Source organism: Dermacentor variabilis, chromosome 11 (genome assembly GCF_050947875.1).
Source record: "Dermacentor variabilis isolate Ectoservices chromosome 11, ASM5094787v1, whole genome shotgun sequence".
Classification (NCBI taxonomy): domain Eukaryota; kingdom Metazoa; phylum Arthropoda; class Arachnida; order Ixodida; family Ixodidae; genus Dermacentor; species Dermacentor variabilis.
In genome coordinates, this window is record NC_134578.1 from 34,621,673 (window position 1) to 34,646,600 (window position 24,928).

The 24,928-nt window shown below is 42.7% G+C and overlaps 1 protein-coding gene across 1 annotated transcript in view; it reads left to right on the forward strand.

The window, feature by feature from the left end:
* LOC142564605 (prestin-like) overlaps nt 1-24,098 on the forward strand; it is a 59,386-nt gene extending 35,288 nt beyond the window's left edge. Inside the window, exons 2-21 of the mRNA XM_075675662.1 lie at nt 813-952; nt 2,776-2,956; nt 4,302-4,412; nt 5,775-5,887; nt 5,973-6,137; nt 7,603-7,758; nt 8,259-8,338; nt 10,124-10,277; nt 11,134-11,247; nt 11,918-11,995; nt 12,098-12,193; nt 12,509-12,615; nt 12,826-12,895; nt 14,786-14,895; nt 15,367-15,427; nt 19,286-19,528; nt 20,077-20,131; nt 20,261-20,373; nt 20,693-20,784; nt 23,725-24,098. Of these exons, the coding sequence (XP_075531777.1) occupies nt 813-952; nt 2,776-2,956; nt 4,302-4,412; nt 5,775-5,887; nt 5,973-6,137; nt 7,603-7,758; nt 8,259-8,338; nt 10,124-10,277; nt 11,134-11,247; nt 11,918-11,995; nt 12,098-12,193; nt 12,509-12,615; nt 12,826-12,895; nt 14,786-14,895; nt 15,367-15,427; nt 19,286-19,528; nt 20,077-20,131; nt 20,261-20,373; nt 20,693-20,764 (2,219 nt within the window). The 3' untranslated portion in view covers nt 20,765-20,784; nt 23,725-24,098. The remainder of the gene's footprint in view (nt 1-812; nt 953-2,775; nt 2,957-4,301; nt 4,413-5,774; nt 5,888-5,972; nt 6,138-7,602; nt 7,759-8,258; nt 8,339-10,123; nt 10,278-11,133; nt 11,248-11,917; nt 11,996-12,097; nt 12,194-12,508; nt 12,616-12,825; nt 12,896-14,785; nt 14,896-15,366; nt 15,428-19,285; nt 19,529-20,076; nt 20,132-20,260; nt 20,374-20,692; nt 20,785-23,724) is intronic.
* Nucleotides 24,099-24,928: the final 830 nt, after the last annotated feature.

Genomic DNA, 24,928 nt, shown 5'->3' on the forward strand with positions numbered 1-24,928 from the left:
ACCAAGCAAAGGCATGGTACTTAACTTTTGAAGAAATAAATATTTCTGCTTTATATGCGTAAGCGGTTGAGTATTCGATATTATGTTCGATATTCGACACCTACTATTCCTATTCGCCCACCTCTAATAATAACAAAAATTCTGTAGATCCAACGAATTGGAATCTATATACAGCGAAGCTTTGTGACAGCGTATGAAGAGTCGAAACACGAGTTTGTGTTTATTGAATGTCCCCACAAAGTGACACGAATACTTTATTCAGGCATTGTAGAGAGGCAAATACAATGCATACTCCGCTGTGATTGGTTGATATTTTCGGCTAGAGAGGAGCCGGGCCGCAGTGCCCACGGTCACGAAACACGGCGAGGTTGGCAAAAACTTTCAAGAATGAGCGGAAACAACCGACGCCGACAGTCAATGCAAGCGAAGAGCCGAACGCTTCTGGAAAGCTAACATCCTTTATTAAAGGAATCATGTGCTTTACGGCGTGTTCGTTAAGATGAAAACATTTAAGTAGTGCTCGTTTCATTAAGTAATTAGCTAGAGAACGGAACCATGAACGAGCACATCTGCAGGCATATATAAGCCGATTCATCGCACGTGTGTTGTCGCCATTGGCGCGGACGCCGGCATACAAGGTGCCTGCTATCTTCCTCTCCCGGAGCAGCCTTCTTTTGCAGCCGTGAAATTGGGAAGAGGCTGGCTGGTTGTGTGTTGTCTTTTGCCAAAGTTAGTATGACGCTTAGGATAAATATTACATCTAAAGTATCGCAGGTGGCCTTGAACATCGGCACTTCTTTTTCCCTGTGCAGTGACTGCAGGGTCCAACATGATTCGACGCCTGAGCAAGAGCGACCGATACGACTTGAGGCCGGGAACGCCAACCCTTGATCGACCTGTGTTCACTCAGCCCCACTTCGACAGCGAGTTTGCGGGCATCCCCAAAGATAAGGTATTCGGAGCACCCATATTTGTTCGTTTTGAAGTCGTTTGAATTTATAAACGCGCTATTTTAGGGCACCGTCTTCTCGCATCGGCGTCCATGATACTTGCACTATGTCATTGCACCTAGTCATCGTTGACAGGGTCTATATGACCATGAAAAAAAAGTATCGCATTTCTTTTTTGCACTAGTTCATACGATGTGATTCTCATATGTATTCCTCTTCGATTGTGACCATTGCTTTGTTATTTGGTACAGTGCAACCCCTCATTTCTTATCCGTTCAGTGAACCATGCGAAAGTGAGAAAGTGCCCCATCTGTCGTTTTTTTTCTTTTTGGTATTGAGGTGACCCTTTAGTACTGTCACGATGGTGTTTTTTAAATGTCTGTGTCCATATGCAGAAGCTGCGAAATGTGTTTTTCGTTATTTTATTGCGATATTCATCAGCTGAAAGCTTCTTTTCCTGTTCTTTTTAATGACTTGTGCCGAATTTCATAAATTTTGACACTTGTACTTCATGGGTTCTGTATGCAACGGCTGCAGGGGCTTCGAAGCTTATGGTAATTAATGTCAGAAATTCCCTACGGAAGAATGCCCAAAACGTTCCATTTTTTGTTGTAGCACTTCTATCAACCCTTTGTAGAACTACTCGATTTCTATGAAACATCGTTCGCTTATAATTCTGAGATAAGCTTGCGTTCGTTGGTAGGCTAACTGTTATGCTATTCCGCGTTATTCGTATGTTGTGGAATTATGGCCTAGTCTGCAAAACTGCGAAATCTGTGTTTGCGCGGACAACTTGAAATTATGGTATTTTTTTATGGAACCATGCATGTTGTTGCATGTTTGTGCGTATTTATGCGTGTTCCTTTGTTAACTTTTTGCGGATGCATGGCTTTAGATGTAGAACTGTAGATTTGTTCGTGCTCTTCGACTGTGTTCAGTGATTTTTGGCATTTGATATTGTTTGTCGTGCAATTTAATTTCGTTTACCATACAGCTGCGTGGTTGCGAATACGCGTGCGTTGCCGTTGATATGCATTTCTTGTGCAATATGGGTGGTTTAACCGTGTCAGATGTTCCTGAACACACCGTGCCACCATTACTCTAACTTGAATTGAAATCGTGCCCATCAGCGGAAGCTTGTTTTGCACTACAGTGCAGTTGCACTGAAAATCGCTGTTGGCTTGCCGATGATATATAGTAATCTCTCGGCCCATTCCCTCTTGTTCCTACTGAACCGCGCGATTCCACCAGTCACTGGTGCGACTTGCTTCTAGCTTTTTGCAGGCCTTCTAGAAATACCACAAGAGAAGTGGCAAGCACAATGTGAACTATCTCGTCTTCATCGGAGCTGATCATCGTGCACAGGCGGTTAGCAGGCGGGAGCGCGAGAACAGGTGATAGATATCGGAAGTGCCTCGAAGTCTCGGGGCCTCCGTGAAAGAGCGAGATGGGCACCACCTCCTCGGGCGACCAGGCCAGCCGGCCGGTCTCAATAACTCCGCACGCGGGGTTGGAGTATCCACCTGCGCTTGTAGCTCGCCACTCTCCCGCTTGGCTGGTGTGAGCGTACCTTTGGAAAGGATAAAAACCGACACAAGCGCAGTAATACGGTGGCAGATGTACGCAGAGATGACGTCATTGCGCCATTGTTTATTTGTGCCAGAAATGGCTGAGAAGGTACAACGTCACGCATTCTGGCACGAATGTCATTGGTAGCTCCAACGCAGCTGAACGACTTTGGTCGCAAAACTAGGCATCGGGAACGAGGTCATTTACAATTAATTGGTCAATTACATGTAAAAAAAACATGTAATTTGATCTGCAGGTACCGATATGCGACCGTTTCGCCAACTCGCTACGGAAACGCTGGCAGGTCAAGCATCTCCAGAAGAAGCTGCTTGGCTTCTTTCCCATCATCGGCTGGGTGCGTGCTTACAACCTCAAGCAGTGGCTGATCGCGGACATGATCGCAGGAATAACAGTCGCCATCTTCCACGTGCCCCAGAGTAAGTGGCTTGTAGAATTGGTCATTAGAGATGGCATGCCTGCAACCTGACCGTGCGAGCAAAATTGAATTGTGTAAATTCTGCAGAAAGGAATGTGCGCTATACGCAAACGAAACAGGGCAGCCATTGTGTGTCTTGAGGTGACGTGCAAGAAAACATAACCGAGCGCTTAGAACGCCAAGGGAAAAGGAGGAGGAGGATTAGGTTAGTGTTAGCTAAACTTACGAAGGCATCGCTCCGCCGAAGCGTCTCCTTTTAAAATGACATGGTGTTGAAATGCCACAGTAGAATGTAGTGCAAGCCCGGCACTTGCCTCTAACGATGCCAGCACGTATGAGCAGTGCAGGGACGGAGCGATGGTTGGATGCGTCGACTCCACGAAGCTCCTCTCACAGTCGTTAAGCAGACCAGAGAAGGAGAAGGATGAAGGTTTATTAACAAAAGCAGTGAGGTTGGCTTGTGGCCCGTTCTCTTAGCCAGCTACACTGCGCTGGGGTAAGAGCAGCACCAAAAGTAAGGAATACTGTGGTTGACAATGACAATACGGAGAAGAGGCAAAGTGCATGATAGGCGGGCCTACTCATAGCCTGTAGAGTCCAAGCCTGTTCTCTTCAAGAAAATCAAGTACAGCCTAGATGACTTGGAAAGTAAACTTGCTGTCAACCGTAGGACGAAGTATAGAGTTATCTGACATACGGTATATGTCGAGAGGGGCAGGACTATCGGCGAACGTCTGTGGATCTTCCATATGTCTAATTTTCAATGACTGAGCATATGCGTTATCGAATCATTTGCGCGGAACATCTCACAGTCTGGAAACTCAGTGCGTCGCATAAAGTCACGTAACACCGCACGAAAAAATCGCGAGTTATTCATATACTACTAAATCAAGCTATTTTTAGGTATTAGCAAAAACTTCTGATCGACACAATTTGCTGCGCAAATCGTTCTCCATGAAACCTCAGTAAGGGGTGAAACGCCTCCTACTTGATGGTACGTCATCTCTGAGGAAAACAAATGCCATCCCGGTCTCGCTCACAGCTGCTACACGCTTGAACGCGTCAAAGATTTGCCTTTTGCTTGTTAAATATTCTTGGCACCCTAACATTTGTCGTTCATGCCACCATGTCCATGAAAAAACACCACGGCGAGGTTGGCAGGCCCCGCAGTTGACATCCGAAGTTCACGCTGACAGGATTTTGCACTATAAGTGATGTGACCTCTTCCCGTTTACACCTATAGGCAGTGCCGTGTTTTGTAGTGCTGAACTTGATTATTAGTGTTGAAGTCAATGTTATAGTGTGTCATATCGCCGATTTCATCTTATCTTTATGTTCACTCAAAGGTTTCGGATACTCGTTGCTCGCTAGTGTGCCGCCAGTCAACGCTCTGTACACGGCCATGTTTCCGATGCTGATGTACACAATCTTCGGAACTTCCAGGCACCTTTCCATTGGTAATTATCAAGCCCTTGTGAAGTTAGACATAGTTAAGAGTTAATTGGTTGCACTAACTCAAAAAAGCTATTAACGAGTCTGCTTAGCAATCTACGGCAGCAGTCCTATTTCTATGTACCTTAGTCCAGGTGATTGTGGAAAAGTGAAATCGTTTTCACTACAAGCCGACTCATTGGGCTACTCGTACAAATATGTAGCATTATGAGCCTGACATGACGCTATTCACTGTAGTGCAACATATGATATCAGAGTCAACATGACTGCACGCGTAATTTATTGGAAGTCAATGCGTATTTATGTCTGTGATGGATGTATACAAAACGCAGAATCTGAGAGACGGTTCCTTAGGCTAGTCATAACAGTGCTCTGCTAAAAGTAGTATTATTGACTGAAAAGAATCAGTGTAATAAGCAAGCGGTGGCTATGTACCTTTAAGTACACGGATAAAAAATAAGGCACATTGGATATTTGCATTTAAGAGTAGAGAGTGGGAGATAAAATATTCAGGGAAATCCGTTACCTTGAACAATTTGCCACAAATGTTAAGAAATAAACAGCGTATAATATTTGAAGGTTTTCAAGCAGCCTCAATTTGTCTTCGCCAACAAATTCTAGGCTTCCTTACTTGGGAGTATCCCTAAGGGAGTTTGTTTTTATCTCGGCATTCCCGAGTATACCAGTGGTACAATCTTGAAAATTAACGCAACATATTTTTCAGTGAAAGCATAGTGCAACTCTTTGCAGCGAATGTATTAAGTGTGTACGGTGGTTACCTGTGATTTGTACAAAAGCACCAATGAAGCGCCGAAAAAAAACAACAACGGAGCCTTTTACAATAAACGACACAAAATCTAGCGCATTCAATGCACTATGTGAGCAAACTCTACCACTGAGGTTTTCTACGTTAATCCACCACGATTATAGCATTCCAAATTTGCAGGATCCTTATGAAAATAGGGATAATGAATGACAGTTATTTTTGAACTTTGTTTTTATGCTACAATTACTGAGTCAATTGTAAAATGTCGAGAGTTCGAAAATTGAAATGCTGACGATTCCATAACTTCTCCCATGCGTTGTTTCGCTTCCAGGTTCACCTGCATTCGTAACAGCGACTTGATTCAGACTTCAAAACATGCAGATGGGGCTACTTCATGCTTAGGAACCGGCTACGGAGCAATTACGCCTCTCACTTCTATGTAAAAACTCGCAAAATAGGTCCATAGCTGTTCGCTGCTCTTCGCGTTGCAGTTTTCAGGAATGTAACCTAAGCTATTCGAAACCACGCTTCATTTTTTTCCAAGCTTGTTTTGTCGGGGGACACCTTTCCTGTACTGTGTGTAAGTAACGCTGCACTCCAGGGGCCTTCGCTGTTGTCTGCATGATGACCGGAGCTGTCGTGGAGCAGTATAAGGAAGAGTTCGGTGCAGCGAATGTCGCCTCCACGCTTATGTTCTTCGTCGGCTTGTACCAGGTGAAACGTCAAATCCCGACTGTCGCGGCGCTTCGTCGCACCAATTTGCTTGGTAACCTTGGCACTGTGTGCTCTTGTCTCGCAGCTCGCCCTCGGCGTCCTCAACCTCGGGGGCCTGAGCGTATTCATGTCCGAGCAGTTTGTAAGTGGCTTCACGGCCGGCGTGTCCGTGCACATAGGCTCGAGCCAGCTGGGCAGCCTGTTCGGCCTCCCTATCGATCATTTCTCCGGACCATTTCTGCTCATTAGGGTAAGGAGCTACAAACGCTTTCATCGGAGTTCTTTCAGAGAGCGTAGGTATACGTTCTTCCGAATAAAGAGGAAGCCAGCAAAAATAGACGCGTACGTAAACTGCAGAAGTGCACAACAACGTTCGTGTGCTCGGCTATATAGCACGTTAATGAACTTCAGGTGGTGAAAATTAATCTGGTGTCCCACACTTCGGCGTGCCTCCAAATCAAATCGGGGCTTCCGCACGTAAAACCCCAGAATTTAATTTAACATTGCTGGTATTACCCCCCCCCCCCCCTCTGGAGCTGTGCAACAGCTAGAAATGTTCGGAACAATAAATACAATGAGAGAATAGTAAATTAACAATTTATGTGCAGAGAAACACTTGTAATTTTCATTCTGGCAAACATGTCAGTCAATTCCGTGCCTCAGCCGAAATTGCACTAAACAGCAAATTAACTAGACTGCAATTTCACCGCATTATGATAGTCTTCGCAGAATGCGAGATTGCATCTGTTTCTGTAGCGATTATTTCTTGCAAGAATGTCTAGAGCTTTTTCATGAAGTGTGATCTCTTTTGAATTGGTGAGTCAGCGACTACAGTTAACATGAGAGCTAAAGAGGACGTCAAAATTCCCGCCCCATCTCCGCTGTCAATATTTCGTTTAGTCGTGTGAAGAAGAACCAAACAATCTGCATGCTACTGCAACTTTCGCTCGCAAATTATTTATTCAGCCTTCGAGATTACAAAAACCTGAAGGCAGGCAATCAGTTTACATCTTCTAAAGTGAGAGAGAGGAAGAAAGCTGCTGTCAAGAAGTCTAGTTCTTTTCAATTACTTTTCAATAGATCTTTTCAAATTCTTTACTGCGCGCTAAAGCCGTCGCGAAAAATTTCCTATACCTCACATATATTGTACAAAAGTAATGATACCATGCTGAGATCACCACCCACCGGTTAGTCCCTGTAGTGCTTGCCCATGTTTTCTTCCCTATGTATTTTTCCTGATCATGGCTTTTCCCCTTGGTAACTATTCTTTTGCCGAATGAAGACAAAATGTCCGCAAACAAAGTTTGATGGGCAGGTCGAAGCACGGAATAGAACAATGTACAGCCGTCCACAAACGTTAACAGGACAGGGGTTCCACTACAAATGTGAATTCCTGCTCTGTTTAGATATGGCGCTTCTAATAACGGATCAGAGTATAGGTCACAAGAACTATAACACACTAAATTTTTGAACTTGTTGTTGTGGGCCCACGTCTTAAAGGAACTGTTTTTTATTCAGGAGTTCCGCGTCCCGTAGAACTTTTGTGGCCGACTGCACAATGACAGCGCGCATGTTTCGCTACCAGGCAAAACTAACTTGCAAGCTTAGATGTTTCGAGGAAGGAGAGACGTTATGGAAGCAACGCCGTGCTCTTGTTGTAAGCGTGCGAGGTCGTTCCGTGGAACGCGAAGTGAGACCAGTCGATCCCTTTGCAGCTCTACGCAGCCTTCATCACACTCCTCCCGGACACGCACTTGCCCACGCTTGGACTCTCGGCCTTCTGCATCTTCCTACTGCTCTTCATCAAGCTAGTCGTCGACCCCTTTGTGGAGCGAACGATACGGATGCCCGTGCCCATCGAGATGATGCTGGTGAGACGGTGGCCTTTGTGTGCCCATTCGAGCTTTGACAAGAACACGTTCGATCAGAAATCCCGCATAGGAAATTCGTGATACACAGCCCGTATATTCGGCAGCTCTGCTTTCCAGTGCAGAAGGCCACTTACAATGTGCGCCGACTGTGGAATAAATCCAATTTGAAAAGCAGAAGTTCAATTCGATGTTCACTCGGGCTTCTGCAGAAACGCCGAATTAAATTTGTTTTTCCAGTGAACTTATAGAAAACCGATGCAGTTGCCAGCAAAGCTAACCTGTATGTATATATATGGAATACTATACATGGTTCTATGCTTCTTCAAGGCTTATTTTTGGTTATCTACGTTTGCCTGCATGTATTGCAAAGAAACGTATCGAAAATTACGCTGCGAGTGGTGACTTAGTACCCGTATAATCTCTAACGAAAGGAAAAGGTAATCTGCTAGCTTCATGGTGCTAATGATGGTGCTGATCATGGATCAATTTTACTTTCTCAGGTCATCATAGGCACGGCGATCTCCAGTTATTTTGATCTGGAGAAAAAGGGTTTTGAAATCATTGGTCCCATTCCAAACACGTGAGTGCTTTCGGAATTGCGTAGCGCGCAAAATTATTGCTGAACCTTGCAGCCAACCAATCGTGTTAACACCGGCCCTTCTTGAATATGTAGGTGTGCTTAGACCTACCGTACTTAATTTCGAATTGTCAAATAAGGGAGCGTCTTCAGGATAGTGAATGTATTGGGTTTGTACTCAAAGAAACGAGCCAATAAACTTGCGAACTTCTTCGTAAAACTGGCCCCCATTTTTACCTCAATCGCTGTTCCCGTAGCATTTATAGGTCACCCTGAAGCTTACCTGTTCTTGCGCTAGCAATGAAACACGCATGGAAATTCGAGCCAGCCTTATCTACCTGTATCTTGTGGTATGATACGCGAGAGGATAGCAGCTGATATGGTATTTCTGTTGTCAGATATACATCACCATTTTTTACCGTTCAGTGGTATTAATAAGGGGGAGCATGATAAACAAAGTACAACACTTAATCAGTAATAATAAGGCTAAGAATAATGCATAACAGATGGAGAAAAACGACAACTGAAAAGAAGGAGGTACAAAAATTTCAACATTTATAATTAATTTGTGGAATAAATGAAAGCAAACAGGAAAGGGATATTACTGCCATCAGCTATCACGGAAAGAAGCACAGGGTACAAATCGGAATGAATGCCACGAATAATAGGAGAAGCAACTAAAAGCAAACAATGAGGAAACTGAATTGGTGCGCGATTAACTCTCTAAACATTAAGAGATTCCGTTCAGTGACCATTGATTCTTACATGTATACTCCATTCTGTTGGGACATTCGCCTAAACTGAGTTGTGAGATGCATTGGTAGTACCGTGGAGATTTTGGATGCTCGAGGAATTTAAAAGGTGACGAAAACTGTTCAATGGAGGGAGAAGTGTACCACGTAAAATTTCAAATTATGATATATCTTGTAAAATAGGCAAGATGCTCGAGTCTAAGTCTGGATGCTCAAGGCTGGAGATTGAGGTAGGATTTGGTGGCAATAACAATATGGTGGTTATCGTAGTTAGAAAAAATAAATCGGGCTGCTCCTCATTTTTGTATTGGTTCGAGAGTGTTAACAACGTAATTATGGTGTAGAATTCCAATTGCTGCTGGGTATTCAAGCTTTTCCGGGCAAAGGTATCATAACTAATTTGGCTAAGAAGAGGGGATAGGGACATATTCCTTCTGATGAATCCAGGTGATTTCAACGCGTCCGATCCAACCTTTGGTATTACTTGTGACCAGGTTGGTTTGCTGGTTATAAGAACGCCAGAACACCAGAGTGCTGTCGCATGCGGTCAAATTATATTTTGATATATTTAGCTTATTCCCCCGGAGTGTGTACGAGTTTTGAGTTAGTCAAGCCATTTTCTAATTGAAGTTGATCCTGGTAGCTATTTACGCGGTAATACAGGATACCATTAGCTGTGATAAGACAAAAGAAAGATGACATTTTAGTAGGAAAGCCTTGCATACAAGTAAGAAAAAACAGAGAATCGAGTACCTACGCCCTGAGGGTCGCCGGATGATAAATTTCTTTGAAGGATGTCCTCCTTCTACGCTATTTAATTGCAATCGGTCTTTGAGGAGGCACTTTATCGATGATAAAGTTAGCGGACCCAGTTTAAGCCAAGGAAATTTAGTTAAGTCGTTTCCAAGCGACATGATCAAATGCCTTGGAAAAGTCGATGTAAATAACGTAACTTTGAAAGAAAGAATCTAAGTGAACTAACACGAATTTCAAAGCCTTGAACAGGTGGACTCTTTAACCTGAAGTTTGTTTTCAGGTTTCCGTCGATGGGCCTGCCAGACCTGAACTTGTCTCTTGTAACGAAAGTCGTCGTGCCGGCTCTTACTATAGCGATTGTGTCATTCACTGTCACGGTGTCCTTGGGTCGCATCTTTGCCAGAAACCATGGATACGAGGTAGTGCCAAACCAGGTGAGCAACGCATTATAAAACAAGCAAGGTAGAATAAAGCTCTAGATCCAATTACATTTATAGAGGAGTGCGCATTTAAGTGTATTTAATTCTAATGATTCTAAGATTTAATTCTAATGCACGCTGTTATGCCGAAAAATTGAATCCTTCAATTACCAACATAGAACAAAAACCTAGTTTAGGCCACATTTATAGAAAATATCTCATTATGGGGGGGGCATTTTACTTTCAATTGCTATTTTTTGTTGAAGGCAGTGTCAGGGAAGACGTTTATAAAGATACTAGAAGCGAGTGACTAGATGTATGATAGGGGTGTCGGTCGCGGTGGTCGCTTCAATTATTGTGGATGGTTTCAACAGTCAGTCATAAGAAAGACTGTAGTACTCATTTCTAGAAATATATTCTGAAGAAAGTTGCACTCTGCGTGATTTGACTAATATCGGTGCACTAACATCATGGAGACACTTAAAATGCATTTTCTTATAAGATGTCCTATTTTTATTCTCATGTCTGTTTTTTTCCCGAGGATTTGTCGATATCGTTGCGTGATAGTCACTTAATGTTACTACTTTTTAATATCAAACATATAGTTCAGGTATGTGCTAATACATTCACCGGCTCTGTACTTGTGCGCTTAAAGGCTAAAGTTCGCTATGTATATATAGCACCTAAGTAAAACAATAAAAAATTTGAATCTATGCGATTGTGAATATTCTATATGTTGGAAAGAAAGTCAGCATGATGATACACTTATTGTTCGAAAAGAAAACACGTCCGCGTGCACTGACCAGAAAACTTTACTCAAGTCAGTTGCGGCGCCAAATAACAGTGATTTAATTTTACCCTCCTTCTTTAGGAACTTCTGGCACTTGGAATGTCAAACTTTTTCGGAAGTTTTCTCGACTGCTTTCCAAGTGGTGCGTCCGTACCACGAAGTTCTATTCAAGACAATTCCGGCGGAAAAACACAGGTGGGTGGGGCAGTAGTGGTTGTTAGCTCTGCTCTGTTAGATACTTTTATATGGTGTTTTACCTGCTTGAGCTGAGGTAGTAGATAACTACCTTTATTAATCCGTTTTTTCACAAGGCACTTTCAGTGAGTAAATGGAAGTTATCTGGTGCTGGCTTTTAAACGGGGGGGGTTGCTCTTTCCTTTCAATGTAGACCCATAGTGAAGTATGCGTAAGTATACCCATAGTGAAGTATGCAAAGTAAACAAAAGTTCACAGGAAGATGGAGATTTGAAGTTGACAGTGGTAGCTCAAAGAAGTTTGACCACAGTCGACCATTCGTGCAAACGAGCATGATAGGAGGAGATGTGGTGGAACAACAATCAGGCGCAGTGCATACCATATTTCGAACGGCACACGCTGCGTGTTTTCACCGGAGAAATTTATGGTACTTCAGGTTGTCTATTTAAGGAACATTTCACGTGAGTGTACATCAGCTTTGCGTCATTACTTACAGCTTCAGAATGCGTCACTTACATACGCCACCTTAAACGATAGCGGAGTGCGTTCAGTGCCCAGTCTGACCAAATTTAAACACTAACGTATACAAATGAAAGTTACTGAATTTTCCTAGCTAAAGAAAAAGCTCAATGGCAGCCACACTGCATCCTTCATTTGTTCTCAATTTCAGCTCGTCAGTCTCATCAACACTGCATTGATTGCCCTGGTACTTCTCTACCTAGGAAGTTACCTTGAAAAACTCCCTGTCGTAAGTATTCCACCTGTTTGCTGCTGTGCCTTCTGGATCTTAGATAATTTCGATGCAGAAGATGGTACTGCTTCATTCATATGAGACTTTCGCTGTTTTCAGGCAGTGTTGGCATCGATAATATTTGTCTCATTGAAGAAGGTCTTCATGCAAGTCAAAGATTTCTATAACTACTGGAAGATTTCCAAGATTGACGGAGTAAGTAAGACAGTTTTATGGTTATAGAGGACGTTTAATCACATCGAGATCATACTTTGCAACGATAGAGAGACACGGGCTAGCTTTCTCTGTAGGAACACAAAGCAGAAAAAAATTGACAACATAAAAGCTTGGATTATGTTCTTTGTGACATTTTTGGCCGTGTTTTCTTGGCTCTGTTGAAGATCTTGTCCCTAGTACTCCTTGAATTAATGCAGAACGTATGACTATTTGCTTGAGTTTTGTAAAACCATAGTGATGCATAGGTTCAGTTGTTAGATTTATGCTCATGTTGCTTCATTTTGCTCTTTGCAGCAAGTTTGGCTTGTGACTTTCTTTTCTACGGTAATCTTGGAGGTGCAACTCGGCTTGGTCATCGGAGTAGTGTTCTCACTGCTTACTCTAGTCTACAAAATACAAAGGTATTAACTATCACACTGTTTTTTACCCTGTTAAGCCATTGAAGAGGGCATATATATTCTGAAAACGCTTATAAATGTAATAAAGAAGCGTTATCTAAGACTATTTAAAGGCAGTGTCACAGAACGACCATGGCCATGTGATGTATCAGACCTTTTCGATCAGCACAGTACACTGAAAACTTCAATACGTTTGGTTATTTTTTGCTCCAGGCCAAGCACGTGTCTACTCGGACGAATTCCCAACACCGACTATTATGTTCCTGTGAAAAAATATGGAATGGTAAGCCCGTGATGAACTTCGAACTAGAACTATCGTCGCGAGATTGCCCTAAGGGTGGCAGCACTATCTCCGCATTAGTGGGGACACGTGGTATAGACGGTGCACATAGTGACACTTTGTTACGAGATTTCGGCATTAATACCCACTCGTTGCCTTAGGGTGGTACGTTGTCCTCCAATATAACATTTTTTTACGGAAACTACTCAGTTTCGCCCGAAAGGCGAAGCATCGATTGCAATAGCAAATTAGCAGACAGCCATAAGAATTAAGGGCAGTACTTTTATCGGCCGTATGAACTTGTAAATATTCGCTTGCAAACCAAATTATTAAGCATAGCCTCAACACGCACAGCCAACATGAAAACGTCACACTCGAGGGCTGCGGATGCTCACTGTCAAAACGCTGGCGTGAGGAAACGCTGCAGCAGCAACGAGCGAAGCGAGATTCGCGCTGTCTAGCGCTTCACCGCAAAGCGAGCGCCGAGGACACTTTTTTGTTGCTTTCTGTACGTTTTCGGTTTACATCTTGTTTACACTGTCGGTATTTTTCTGGCCACAGAACCAATAAACGGGATACAATTGTAGAGCAGTCTTTAGAAACATTTCCTAGACGCCTAGATTGCGTTGCTAGCCGACGATTCGAGGAGGGATCCAAAATTTACAGCTCCTTCACTAATGTTGGCCAGGTGGTGGCTGTGAAGGATTCTGCGGTAGACTTTTCGTATGCAGTCTTCAAGACGATAGCTGGCACAGCAGTAAATATTGTGAACAAGAACCGTTTTTCAGATCCCTGATTTTGTCAACAAATTGTTCTAGAGCTATGGTGTCGCTTTAGGTATGAAACATTGTACGAAGGCACTTACACATGGTGCCATTGGACATGCTAATTTGATCTGGTTATTTTGCGTACCAGTCTGCCTTATAACCAACACGTGAGTGGTACACAACTGTTTTCAGCGTGTGAAAATTCAAATTATTTACTTTCCGTGCGAGGCTGCGGAGCAGAGCGGGTGGCTGCATTACATAAGATGAAATATTACTGTACGCGAAACTATAATAGTATTTGAAAGATATATATAAAATGAGTTGAAGCTGGAATTTTACCGTGACAAAAAACTGAAAAATTGAAGCTTTGAAGAGGACACCAAATACAAGAACTAGTTATTACTTCGGGCTCAAGGATGCAAAAGCAAGACAAGAGGAACGCAGGGGCACAAGGCTTAAGACTACGTATACTGGCCACAAATATAAATATTCTTTAACTCTAAGGGGTGCTGTTTGTTTGAAATTCAATAAATGTTTACTTTTACGAAATCTTGAATGGAGAGCACGTGTGTCCCATAGAACGAGAACGCGAGAAAGAACTCGCTAATCTTAGGCGAGTAACAGTGGTCAAAACGTTCTTGTGACAGCATGGGCGGATTGCTATGCTACTCAACGCCTTTTGAGGTGCTCAGATAATAGTTTAGGGCTGTTTGCGCACTGTACGCCTATGGTTGAACTAACGTTTGGCTCCTCAAGAAGGAAATACTGTCTGACCTTTAGGGTTTGTTGAACATGGCAAAGAACTTGTACTTTCTGTAACTATAAATCAATGACACCATTCACTTCACATACGCTGTTTTGTTTTAAAAGCCACCTTGCACATTACTGCATTCTTGTCTAGTTCAAGCGCATAGTTTAGGAGGCCTACGACCAATAGTTTTCGCCTCTACACATCAATATTTTACGGACACGCATCGTGAAATATACGTTCTTCTTTAGGCTGCTGTCTTTTTTACCCATGGTGCAGTGAATTTAATTATCATGAGCTATTTGAGTAACGTGAACCCTGTCGCTTTTTTTGGAGGGGAGGGTGCGCTAAGGCTATGCTATTATTGCAATCCACCAGGCGCAGGAGATTTCCCGAGTCAAGGTGTTCCACTTTGGCGGGCCAATCCACTTCGCCAACGCGGAATTCTTCAGAGCGGAGCTGTCACGGAGAACATTGATCCGTGTGCAGTAAGCAGACTGGTCTTTTTCTGCCATAAAAAAAAGAAAACATTTGAAAAACGACCATTTTGGGCCATTTGAAAGCCACGGTACAAAGTGAACGATTAGCATAGTCAGGCTTTCACTCCTATATAAGGTGCCCTACGTAAATAGATGCCGCTGAAAGCTCTGAAACGATTGTGACTGAGAGGTTCTTACACGTAAGCTTGTACGTGCTTGGTAAAACTTCCTGTAGTGATCAGAAAGATTCCGCATTTAAATATTGTTTAACACTCGATATTGTGAAATTAATACAATGACGAGATGGCCACCGAAGCATAAAGGAAGATGGCAATATCCGTTTAATTTGTAAAAATCTAGAGTATTTCCAAGTTTCTTGCAATTTTAGCGCAAGTATACTACTAAAAGGTACTGTAGCAAATTGGATAAAAGCTAGTTTCGAGCTTTGCTGTCTTGCATAAAATATTTGCCTTGTTACAGCAAAGTGCTTGCAGCCAGAAAGAAGGAAGCTGGGACCAAGATCTGTCCTCCATTGTACTGGGTGAGTTCATGTCCTCACATGTCTATGATTAAGAAACGACACGTCGTTAGCGCATCGAGGAAAAAATAAAGAGGGGCACATGTTTAATAGTTTGTTGCATAATTCTTAATAACTACCATTTCATCGGCATGTTGGATGATTTTGCGCACAAAACAGGTGGTCCTTGGCGCATTTCTCTAATTGGTGCCATACTAATTTCATGTAACAATTTGAGAAGGTTCCCTGACTCCTTCATTAATGAACCAGGCAGTTTCAGCATAAAGTTTATCAAATAACGTCTAGAAGACATGTAAACCTGAGGTTTGCTAGATAAGCGAACGTTGTTCTGGACAAACACAAGTTAATCTGGCATGCCACAAGGTTCAGTGCATGAACTTGCTTGGTTTGGTCACAATGTCTAGAATAATTGCACTCCGCCACTTCCTTTACTCATGATTATGGTTTAAAAATTAATATCTTTGACCACACCATTGTTTTAACTAGTGACTTTGACCAAATTTGATATCACCATTTACAGGTAACAATGGAAAATATAATACCTCTAAAACAAGAGCAATAATATTTATCTCAATTGGTTAACCAATCAATTTTTCTATTTGAAAAATATTCGTGAAATCTTTTTATCAGTAAAATAAATAGATGCGCACCTTTTCTACTCTACCATAAGGTAAACACACGTCGATGCAATAAATTATATCTCACTGAAAGCACAAGGTCTCATAAGGCCAGCAAAACGAGAACAAGGTAAAAGCAGGAGCCAACGTTTCAACTAGTGGACTTGTATTTCTCAAGTTGCCTTGAAAAAGACGAGTTCCCTTGTCGAAACGTTGGATCCTGCTTTTACCTTGTTCTCGTTTTGCTCATCGTCTTAATTCGCATCTCCCACCTTCCCTGTGTTTGTTCGAGGTATCACAAGCCGTCATTTGTACAATGCAAACACTGATGGCAAACATTTAGCTTTCATCATCCGGGTTGGGTTCAAAATAAAGATGTATTTTTCGTTTGTCGAACTTATCGAATGCACTGTTGCATTTTGGGCTGGCGCCCCGTAGGGGCACTCAGCCTCAAGGAAGCACATTCCATTGCTGCAGTCAATGAACAGTGTTTGCTGCAGTGTCAGCCGGCGGCAAGAAAGCGCACTAGCCTGTAGCCTCAAAGATGGCCATCGCGGAGCTGCACCAAAGCTCGGAGGCCGTCCCGAAAATCTAAGCATTCGACCAAGCGCTGTTAGGTGGCGCCAGCAGCAGAGCTTTTGCATATTGCAGCTCGCAACACGATGGTGTATATCTGTGCTCTTCAACGCGACAGCTGTGAAGTGCTCATTCGTTTTGCGCAAGCAGCGAGATAACTTAAAGAAAATGTTAGGCTTGCGCTACTATATCCTGCAAAATAGCCTAGCTACATCTGTACAGGGAGCCCAGGCCGAACACTCTAGCAAATAACTGCTAGTATTAGTACATTAGGATACGATTCAAGGTTGTTGCGCTTTCTGTGCTACATTTTTAGGATTTACTGGCTCTAGCTCGATTAGGTAACAATGGCCCTGTTCATGTATTGGCCTTTGGGTCTCTGTGAGTTTGTTTGTGATTACTAACAATGTTCAATAGTAAAAAAAGCTAAACCATTGGGCATAACTGCCCCTTAAGGGGATCTTATACACCGCAACAGCCTTCGGCGACTCCTGTGTCCATTACGCAGGGAAGACATAAGGGCAATTAAACTATCAAGAGAGCTAAGATGTCATACGTTCAGTTTTTACTAAGGACTTGACTCTTTCGATTTCTCTTGGCCATGAAAAGTGCATGATGCCTAAAATGAGAAATGAATCAACGGAACTGTTATTTCTTTATGAGAATCATGGAGCTAATGGTGGAAAAGCTATTAACTGCGACTTGACAAGGGTATGGCGTCCTAAAGGTTCAACAGCGAGTGAGCAAGTAGTCGAGATGCATCCCTGCTAAATATTATACAGCACATAAAAGAAAAAAAAATCATGTTGCAAGAAATGATAAACAGGCGTAATAAAGCAATACAATAAAAATGGCCAAGATAAGATATGTTTGTTTAACTAATGCTCAGAAACAAATCAACAATCGTAGCTTTTCACATGGTAAAGGGACTTGAGAGAGCAACACTGAGTTATGGGTTAGTGAATCCTAGTGAAGTCTAGTGAAGCCGACAAGACGTGATTTGTATTGATTTGGCGAAAAAAAACGTTCGTTATTGGCCGAGGAAGTGCAGGCGGCTCATTCCCTCTTTTATATCAAGTGCGAAGACAACACATGCAGTATGTTAATTAGATCACGGATTTTAAAGTATATTCTCATCTTCAGGATATTATTGTTGGGAAAGGTTCCGATAACTATGGGAGGATGTGTTTGTTTCATAATGTTTAGTTATTTATTTATTGTACACTCAGAGCCAAAGGTGCTGAGAGCGGTTATACAATCAACAAGAAACAGAGAAGGGCTAGTAGGTTAAAGTATACATACCAAGCTTGGCTGCTAATACAACGTTAGCTAAGTACTAATAGCGAAAATTTTAAGTTTAAAGCCAATGACAAAGCAATAAGCAAAGTAATGAGCGATATGCAGTGCGTACAAAAGTTGTAACTATTTATAGTGTTAGGTAATGTTTTGGTGAAGGCATGGTTATCGTTAACGGAATACCATCTGCAGGAATTTGGTTTCATCGTTGGATTGTTCGAGGAAGAAATGACGTTGAATGAGTTTTCGCGTTACAGAAACGTAATCCCTACAATGTGGCGATGATCAATGCGATGTCAAACATATATGGGTTGAGGAATGAGATCGTTTCGTAGTACCGGGCGATGGTATAACACAGGAAGGCAATGCATTTTTGTTTACCAAATAAGCTGTTAACTACTCTTCACGAGACACGTCGCAAATCTCGTGATGTCATAAGACGATAGCTCTAGAACTTCGTGATTGCCGTTCGTTCTTTTTTTCATCTTGCCTCTCTCGACAAAGCTCCTCCGCTCATAGTAAGGCTTAAGTTCTTGAAGTTACACAAGTGTAGTTCACTAGTTTACTCTAAATTGACGTCCCTTTTTAGCGTTTCTTTAAATCGCATAAAGCAAGAATTCAACAGCAGAAGCACAAGAAAGAAGTGAGCTGTGGTGTTCTAGCGTCCCATAAAAGGGTCAAAAATTTGTTTCGCCACTTTCGCTCACCTGAAGCAATAGCGAGGTTGAGCGTTGCAATTATGAGCTTCACATGTTTACTGTCGGTTCCGCTTATACTACAGCATCGGTGCTATCTGCACGGCCGGAACATTAGCGTTTGAGAACACAACGCTCACACCAGCAGCGGAAGGCAGGAATGCTGGCCTTACTCCACTGCAGGAGCGATTGACTTTGGTCTTTTCACATTCAAACTCACTGCGTCTCTTTCTCTGCCCGCATCTACTCCATCGCTTTCCCCTGCATTTCAGCCTTCTTACGTCCTCCCCTTTGCTTTCCTTCTCGTTTTCCTCTGTTCCCTCATGCCGCCTAGAGTGTGGCCTCCGAGATCGCTTCAGTGCGCCTTTGAGGCACGCCGTTTCATATCGGAGGCCATGCCTCCGATATGACAATGGATATGACAACAGTGGCCTATAGTGAAACGAAGTCTTTCTTGGTGGCACTGCTTTTCCCCCCGCATCTGGTTGTCAAGGAAGTGACGTCAGGGCGTCTCCACAGCCTTTGACGTGAAACCTTACACTTTCATCGCTATCCTTCCTTAAGTAATGCGTGACCACAAAACATTTACTTTGGTGATAGCCAAGGAAATGCTATCGCACTTAATAAAGCAATTTTTTCCACCAATATCGTAAGCGCGTTTTTTATCTCTTGCGTAGGCGAACGCCCTGGAACCAAGCCCACCTATATATGATCACCTGAGTGAGTCGACGGCCAGCATACCCTCCACAAACATACCGACCATGATAGGTGTCGACGTCGACTCCCCGTCGGCATCTTCTTCGTCGTTATCCTCTCCGCCGACACCTGTGACCGCCCACTCCGAACTTCCCAGGCACATCGTGCTTGATTTTTCTCGAGTCACCTTCGTGGACGGCTCTAGTGCCGTGGTCCTGAAGCAGGCAAGCGAATTGAGCACCTCATTTTGGCTGCGAAAAATTCAACGTTTGAAATTTATTTCTGAATAATTGATAAATTGAACTAGATATGCTTGCAGACACTGTATGACCCCAGAATTAATGGCCAGCCATGAGACCATATACAAAAATGAAATTGGCAGCAACCTAGCTACTTATCGAAACATTGTGTATATGTTCAAATAAACTCAAGGTTAACGACTAGGGAATAAAATATAGGAAAACATATATAGAAAGGCAGAAAGCAGTGAATTCACAGAAGAAAACTTTTTTACAATTCTAATTTCACGACAGAAATAGAAAACGCTATTTAGAATGCACATTTGCTCATTTATAGCGGCAAATAAACAAAAGTGCCTATTTCAACATAGGTAGGTATTAATAGATATGCATATGAAATGTGTATCTCGAATTTATCATGCGGCTAATAAAAATAGTTACTGCGACAGATAAATTTGCATACCAATCGGCAAGGTCCCCTAAATACTCGAATATATTTAGTCGCTTCGATAATGTTTTTGATGTCATTGCAGGTACTGAAGGAATACCAAAGCATAAAAATCGGCGTCTACATTGCATGCTGTGCCGGTAAGCTTTGCTCTTGAATCTTACGGGAGACTCTGCAAACATTTAGCGCCAGAAGGCTAACTTGTCGTGCAAGTTCCAGCCATTCTACGAAAAATTACATCGCTTTCGAATTTTTCTTTTCGTTCATAGCGCCCGTATTTTCAATGCTGAAGAAGGGTAAAGTGCTGGAAGAAATTCCAGCCTGCAACTTCTACCCCTCTGTGCATGATGCAGTTCTTCACGTAGGGAAACCAGAACAAGACGTAAGTCCTCGTGATCTACTTTCATTTTTCGTTTTCTTTCGTGGTATAGAATGTGTTTTTGTTGCCATTAGATTGTAACGAGGAGCTTCAGAAGGTGCAAATGTATCAGGAATGTTGGCACTAAATATGCTAGCAGATCAGAAAACAAGCTTTTCTCGTATATCTTTTTAGCACATAGTGTTGACTGAAATATAGGGCGCTTTGGAGATAAACATCAGACGAACACAAGAGGCAAAAATCACGTACTGAGTTTAGGTACGGTCGTTTTGGCTCCTATTTTTGCAGCACATGTCTCTTTTTCTTTTTTTCTTGTCATCAGGTAACCGGTGGCATCGATCCTCGAGCCGACTACCTCTCACCGGCGAGTCAGGTGGATCCAGTAAAGAACTGAAAACTTTCTATGAGAGCAAGGTTAACCATCATTTATCATAACTTTCAGAATACTTGTGTTGTTCCTCGTATTTGTATTTTATGTTATTCCTTGTGTAATGGTTCTATAAATCGCTGTTATATATTTTAATTAGTAGCTAATTCGGTGTGAATGGTTTTTATACTGCCAAGTTCCTGTTAGAGACGTTTTGTACGTGCGCCGAAATTGAGTGACATACTGAGACCTATAGTTTATCCTCGCTTTCAAGCAGCTGTAAACCGGCAATTCCGCATGGCCATGCTGTTTGCCTTCGGTCCTCACTGTCTATCGCAGAACCGGCAAAATGCACACCGATTAAATTCAAACCATAATTGAAGCATTGAAGCAAGGGACACTAGAAAAAAAAATGTTTTCACCATTACGGACTTGTTCACAGGTAATCATAGTAATGTATGGCGCCTAAATAATCTTTCTTTAATAGTCTTCCCTCACTCCTTGTAACGCGTAAATGTAATGCCGAGAACAGGCATGTCGTTCATGACTTGACAGTTCCGGGCGTGCAGCGTAGAAAACAAAGGAGGTTAAATTGACTGCTATCGTTCGGGGGGAAGATATTCACAAACGGGCCATTTCTTTGTAACTGATATGATATACAAGATCAGAAATGAATAACAGCAGTGTGGCTTCTAAATGCGATGAACGTTGAACCTGCTTGTATTCACTGGGGCTAAAAAAATTTATAGCAAGGAATGAGGCTACCATTACGACGCATTGATGCATAATACACTTTTGTGGTGGCACAGTTGAACACCGCACCGGAATATTCATCATGATTCATTTGTAAAACATCCATTTCAGTATAAATTCTAAAATGATATAGATCAATCGAATAACAATATTAGGCAGTCCGGCAGTGAAAAGGAAGAAAAGGAAAGAAAATTCTGGAAACAATATTGCATGATATTAGATTGGTAACAGTAAGCGCGTCTTGCGGCGAAAGATAGCTGGACAACAGTGACAATCTGGTGACAAACGCCCACCAACAAAAACAAGAAAATGTAATACCACTCATAACAGAATACCCATGACACAAACATTACAGAAGATAATGTAGATTACAGAACAGAAGAATAACAAAAAAATTCACGGAGGAACTATACTGGAGTTGTCGGAGTATGCGTAAGCATTGCGCCACTTGCTCGTATTTACGCATCCCGGAGTCGTTATCATATATCATAACTTTATTCGACTACTATAAACACTTATCAATTCCTCTCGATTGTTGTAAATCTTATCCGACTCGATTCGACCCTCATCAAAGTCGATCCCATCCTTATCAACACTGATCTGTCATTATCAAACTTATAGGACATGATTTGCCCCTTATCAACCCTGGTTGGTCCTTATCAGCCTTATCAGAGTTGTTCGGGCAAATCCTGGCCACGGCGGCCGCATTTCGATGCGGGTGAAATGCGAAAACACCCGTGTACTTAGATTGAGCTGCTCGTTAAAGAACCCCAGGTGGTCAAAATTTCCGGACTCCCCCACAGCGGCGTGCCCCATAATCAGAGTGGGTTTGACGCGTAAAACCCAATAATTTAATCTTTTTTTTTAAAGAGTGGATGTTTAGCCCAGTTCGCAGGGCACTCAACTTAGCAGGGTGTCGCAGGTTCGAAACTCACTACCGACAATGTTTTTCCTTTCAAATTCAGTTTTGGAGGCGCATTTCTGCCGTCGCTGTCGCCGTGATGTTACGTATAACATAAAAGGGCGATAACATCCTCCCCGTGCGCCGTATGCTGTATGTGCGAGTGAAACAACGCGAGCACGAGCCACCGAATGGTGGCTCAATACTCATAACACAAGTATCATAAAAATAATGTAGATTACAGAACAGAATTGTGTTCTTATTCACTTTGGAACTCCCCTGGAGTTATGTACGTCTGTGTAAGCATCGCGCCAATTGGTCACCTCCAAGCAGCCCGGTGTCATTATCAATCTTATCGAACTTGATCCGACCAGTATAAACACTCATCAAGCCTTATCGGCTGTTATCAACCTTATCGGACTCGATCTAACCCCTATCAACCTCATCGCAATAAACCCGAGGGAGATGGTGCCCACCCTCTTCTACTCCGGCGGCTGCTGCGTATGGTGCGGCCGCGCTCGCCTTGTCTTGTAAGCGAACTGCGATGAGCACAGAGTCTAGGTGCACAGAGGGCTGAAAGCTTCGCGTGCGCTGTGTTCTCGACGCTTCGTTCGCGTTGAAGCGAGAGGCAGCACGAAAGTGAATTCGCTCGCTGCTGCTGCCGCACTTCCTTACTGCAGCGTTTGGACAGCGAGCTTCCGCGGTCATCGAGTGAGATGTGTTCATGTTTGCTTGTGCACACTTGACACCATGATTCTCAATTTAGGTAGTAAGCGAATGTTTAAAAGTTTATACGGCCCATAGAAGCTACTATCCTTACTTTGTAAACTGCACAAACTTGGTATCTCAATCGATGCTTCGCCTTTGAGGCGAAACTGGGACATTGAGAATACAATAATTTGTTAACGCCAATTCGTCTTGAATAATGTGCAGCTTTCCTCGTTGGGTAGGCATAGAAATGCTTACGAATTATAAATACAGAATATGTGTAAGTTCGAGTTGGATGCATCGTAGCACAACTAAGGGTCTGGTCGACATATGCCAAAGAAGCACGATCATTTCGTAATGGTACAAATTTATCTATAAAATTCAGAAGACGTGCTTCTTAAATATAAGTAACGAAGAGGATTGTTTAATATGGGCTGCGAATTAATTTCAACATAACATTCCAGGAAACTAAGCCGTCTGTCCACCGCAATTAGTTAAGGATAAATATCAAAGGAAATTTGAATTTATGCCAAATGTAGTATAGTTATTTTTAGCCAACACAACTTCACCTAATATTTTACTTTGCATGAGAATAATCCAATTTTCTGTTTATTTGTTTCACTAGGACCCTCTGCATGCCTTTGAGACCGCATGAAGATCAACTGACTGAAACGCCAAGGCGCCAAGATTCCTTGTTTCTACCTCAGAAGTGGAAAATATGTACATACAGCAAGAAGAATCCTCACAAAGGATAACTAGCCGCAAGGTAGACAATTGCATATGCCAAAGATTTACATAAGCTGACACCCACATCTAGTGGACATCATCTCTGCACGTGCCCATTTTTAGGTGTATATATGATCCATCAGCGCATTTTTAACATTCACACATTTTATTGTACACTTGTCGTTATAGTCGGTTCCTCCTGATGACGGATGCTTGAAATGTCTTGGTGCAATAAATATGCGGCGACTATGAACTGCCTCGCTCGATGCTCGACTAGTTCTTTTTATCATCCATTTGGTAACTTTATCGAACTTTAATATAAGGCAAAGCAAAATATTCAGTCTTGTTAGGGGCACTGATAAAAACGCTTGGACAAGGCGGACGAATTTCGCTGCTCGAAGCAGCTGTGTTTTAGTATCGGCATATCTCTAAGATCACGGCTGCTTATGCCATCACGGCTGCTTATGCCATCATGGCTGCTTATGCCATCATGGCCCTCAGACATCGGAAGCTTGAAACCTCAGAAACGAAAATGAAGCTTATCATAAACTTGCCGCTTCAAGGAGGGCAAAGTGACAACATTGCGCAGGAGCGTTGAACTTGTCGCCATTGTTGAGCATTGCATGCTTAAAAATTTGTTTGGGTGTTCCAGTTTAAAAAAAGACAACAGGAATTCCTGTCGCAACTACAGAAATTTCTGTTGTACGGCAAAAGTTCCTGACGTTTCTGTAGTTGCGACAGACATTTCTGACGTTACGACAGAAACTCTGACGTCCGCAACAGAAACATTCGGTCGCGACAAGAAGAGTTTATGAAGTCGCAACAACTTTCTATCGCAACAGCGATTCTGACGTCGCAACAGGAACTCTCTGTCGGGACTACACATTTTCTGTCGTGGCGTTAGAAATGTGCCACTTTCTGTCGCATCGACATAAGTTTTGACGTCGCGACAGAAGCGCTTTCCGTCATGACGCTTTAAAATTGTATGTCATTTTCGCATCGGTGGTGTACACTTCACCTTTCTCTTGCGATGTATACAATCGTGTTTTTCTGAAGCCGGCAATGCTGATAGCACCGACACCGCTATTAAAGTCGACGTGGCC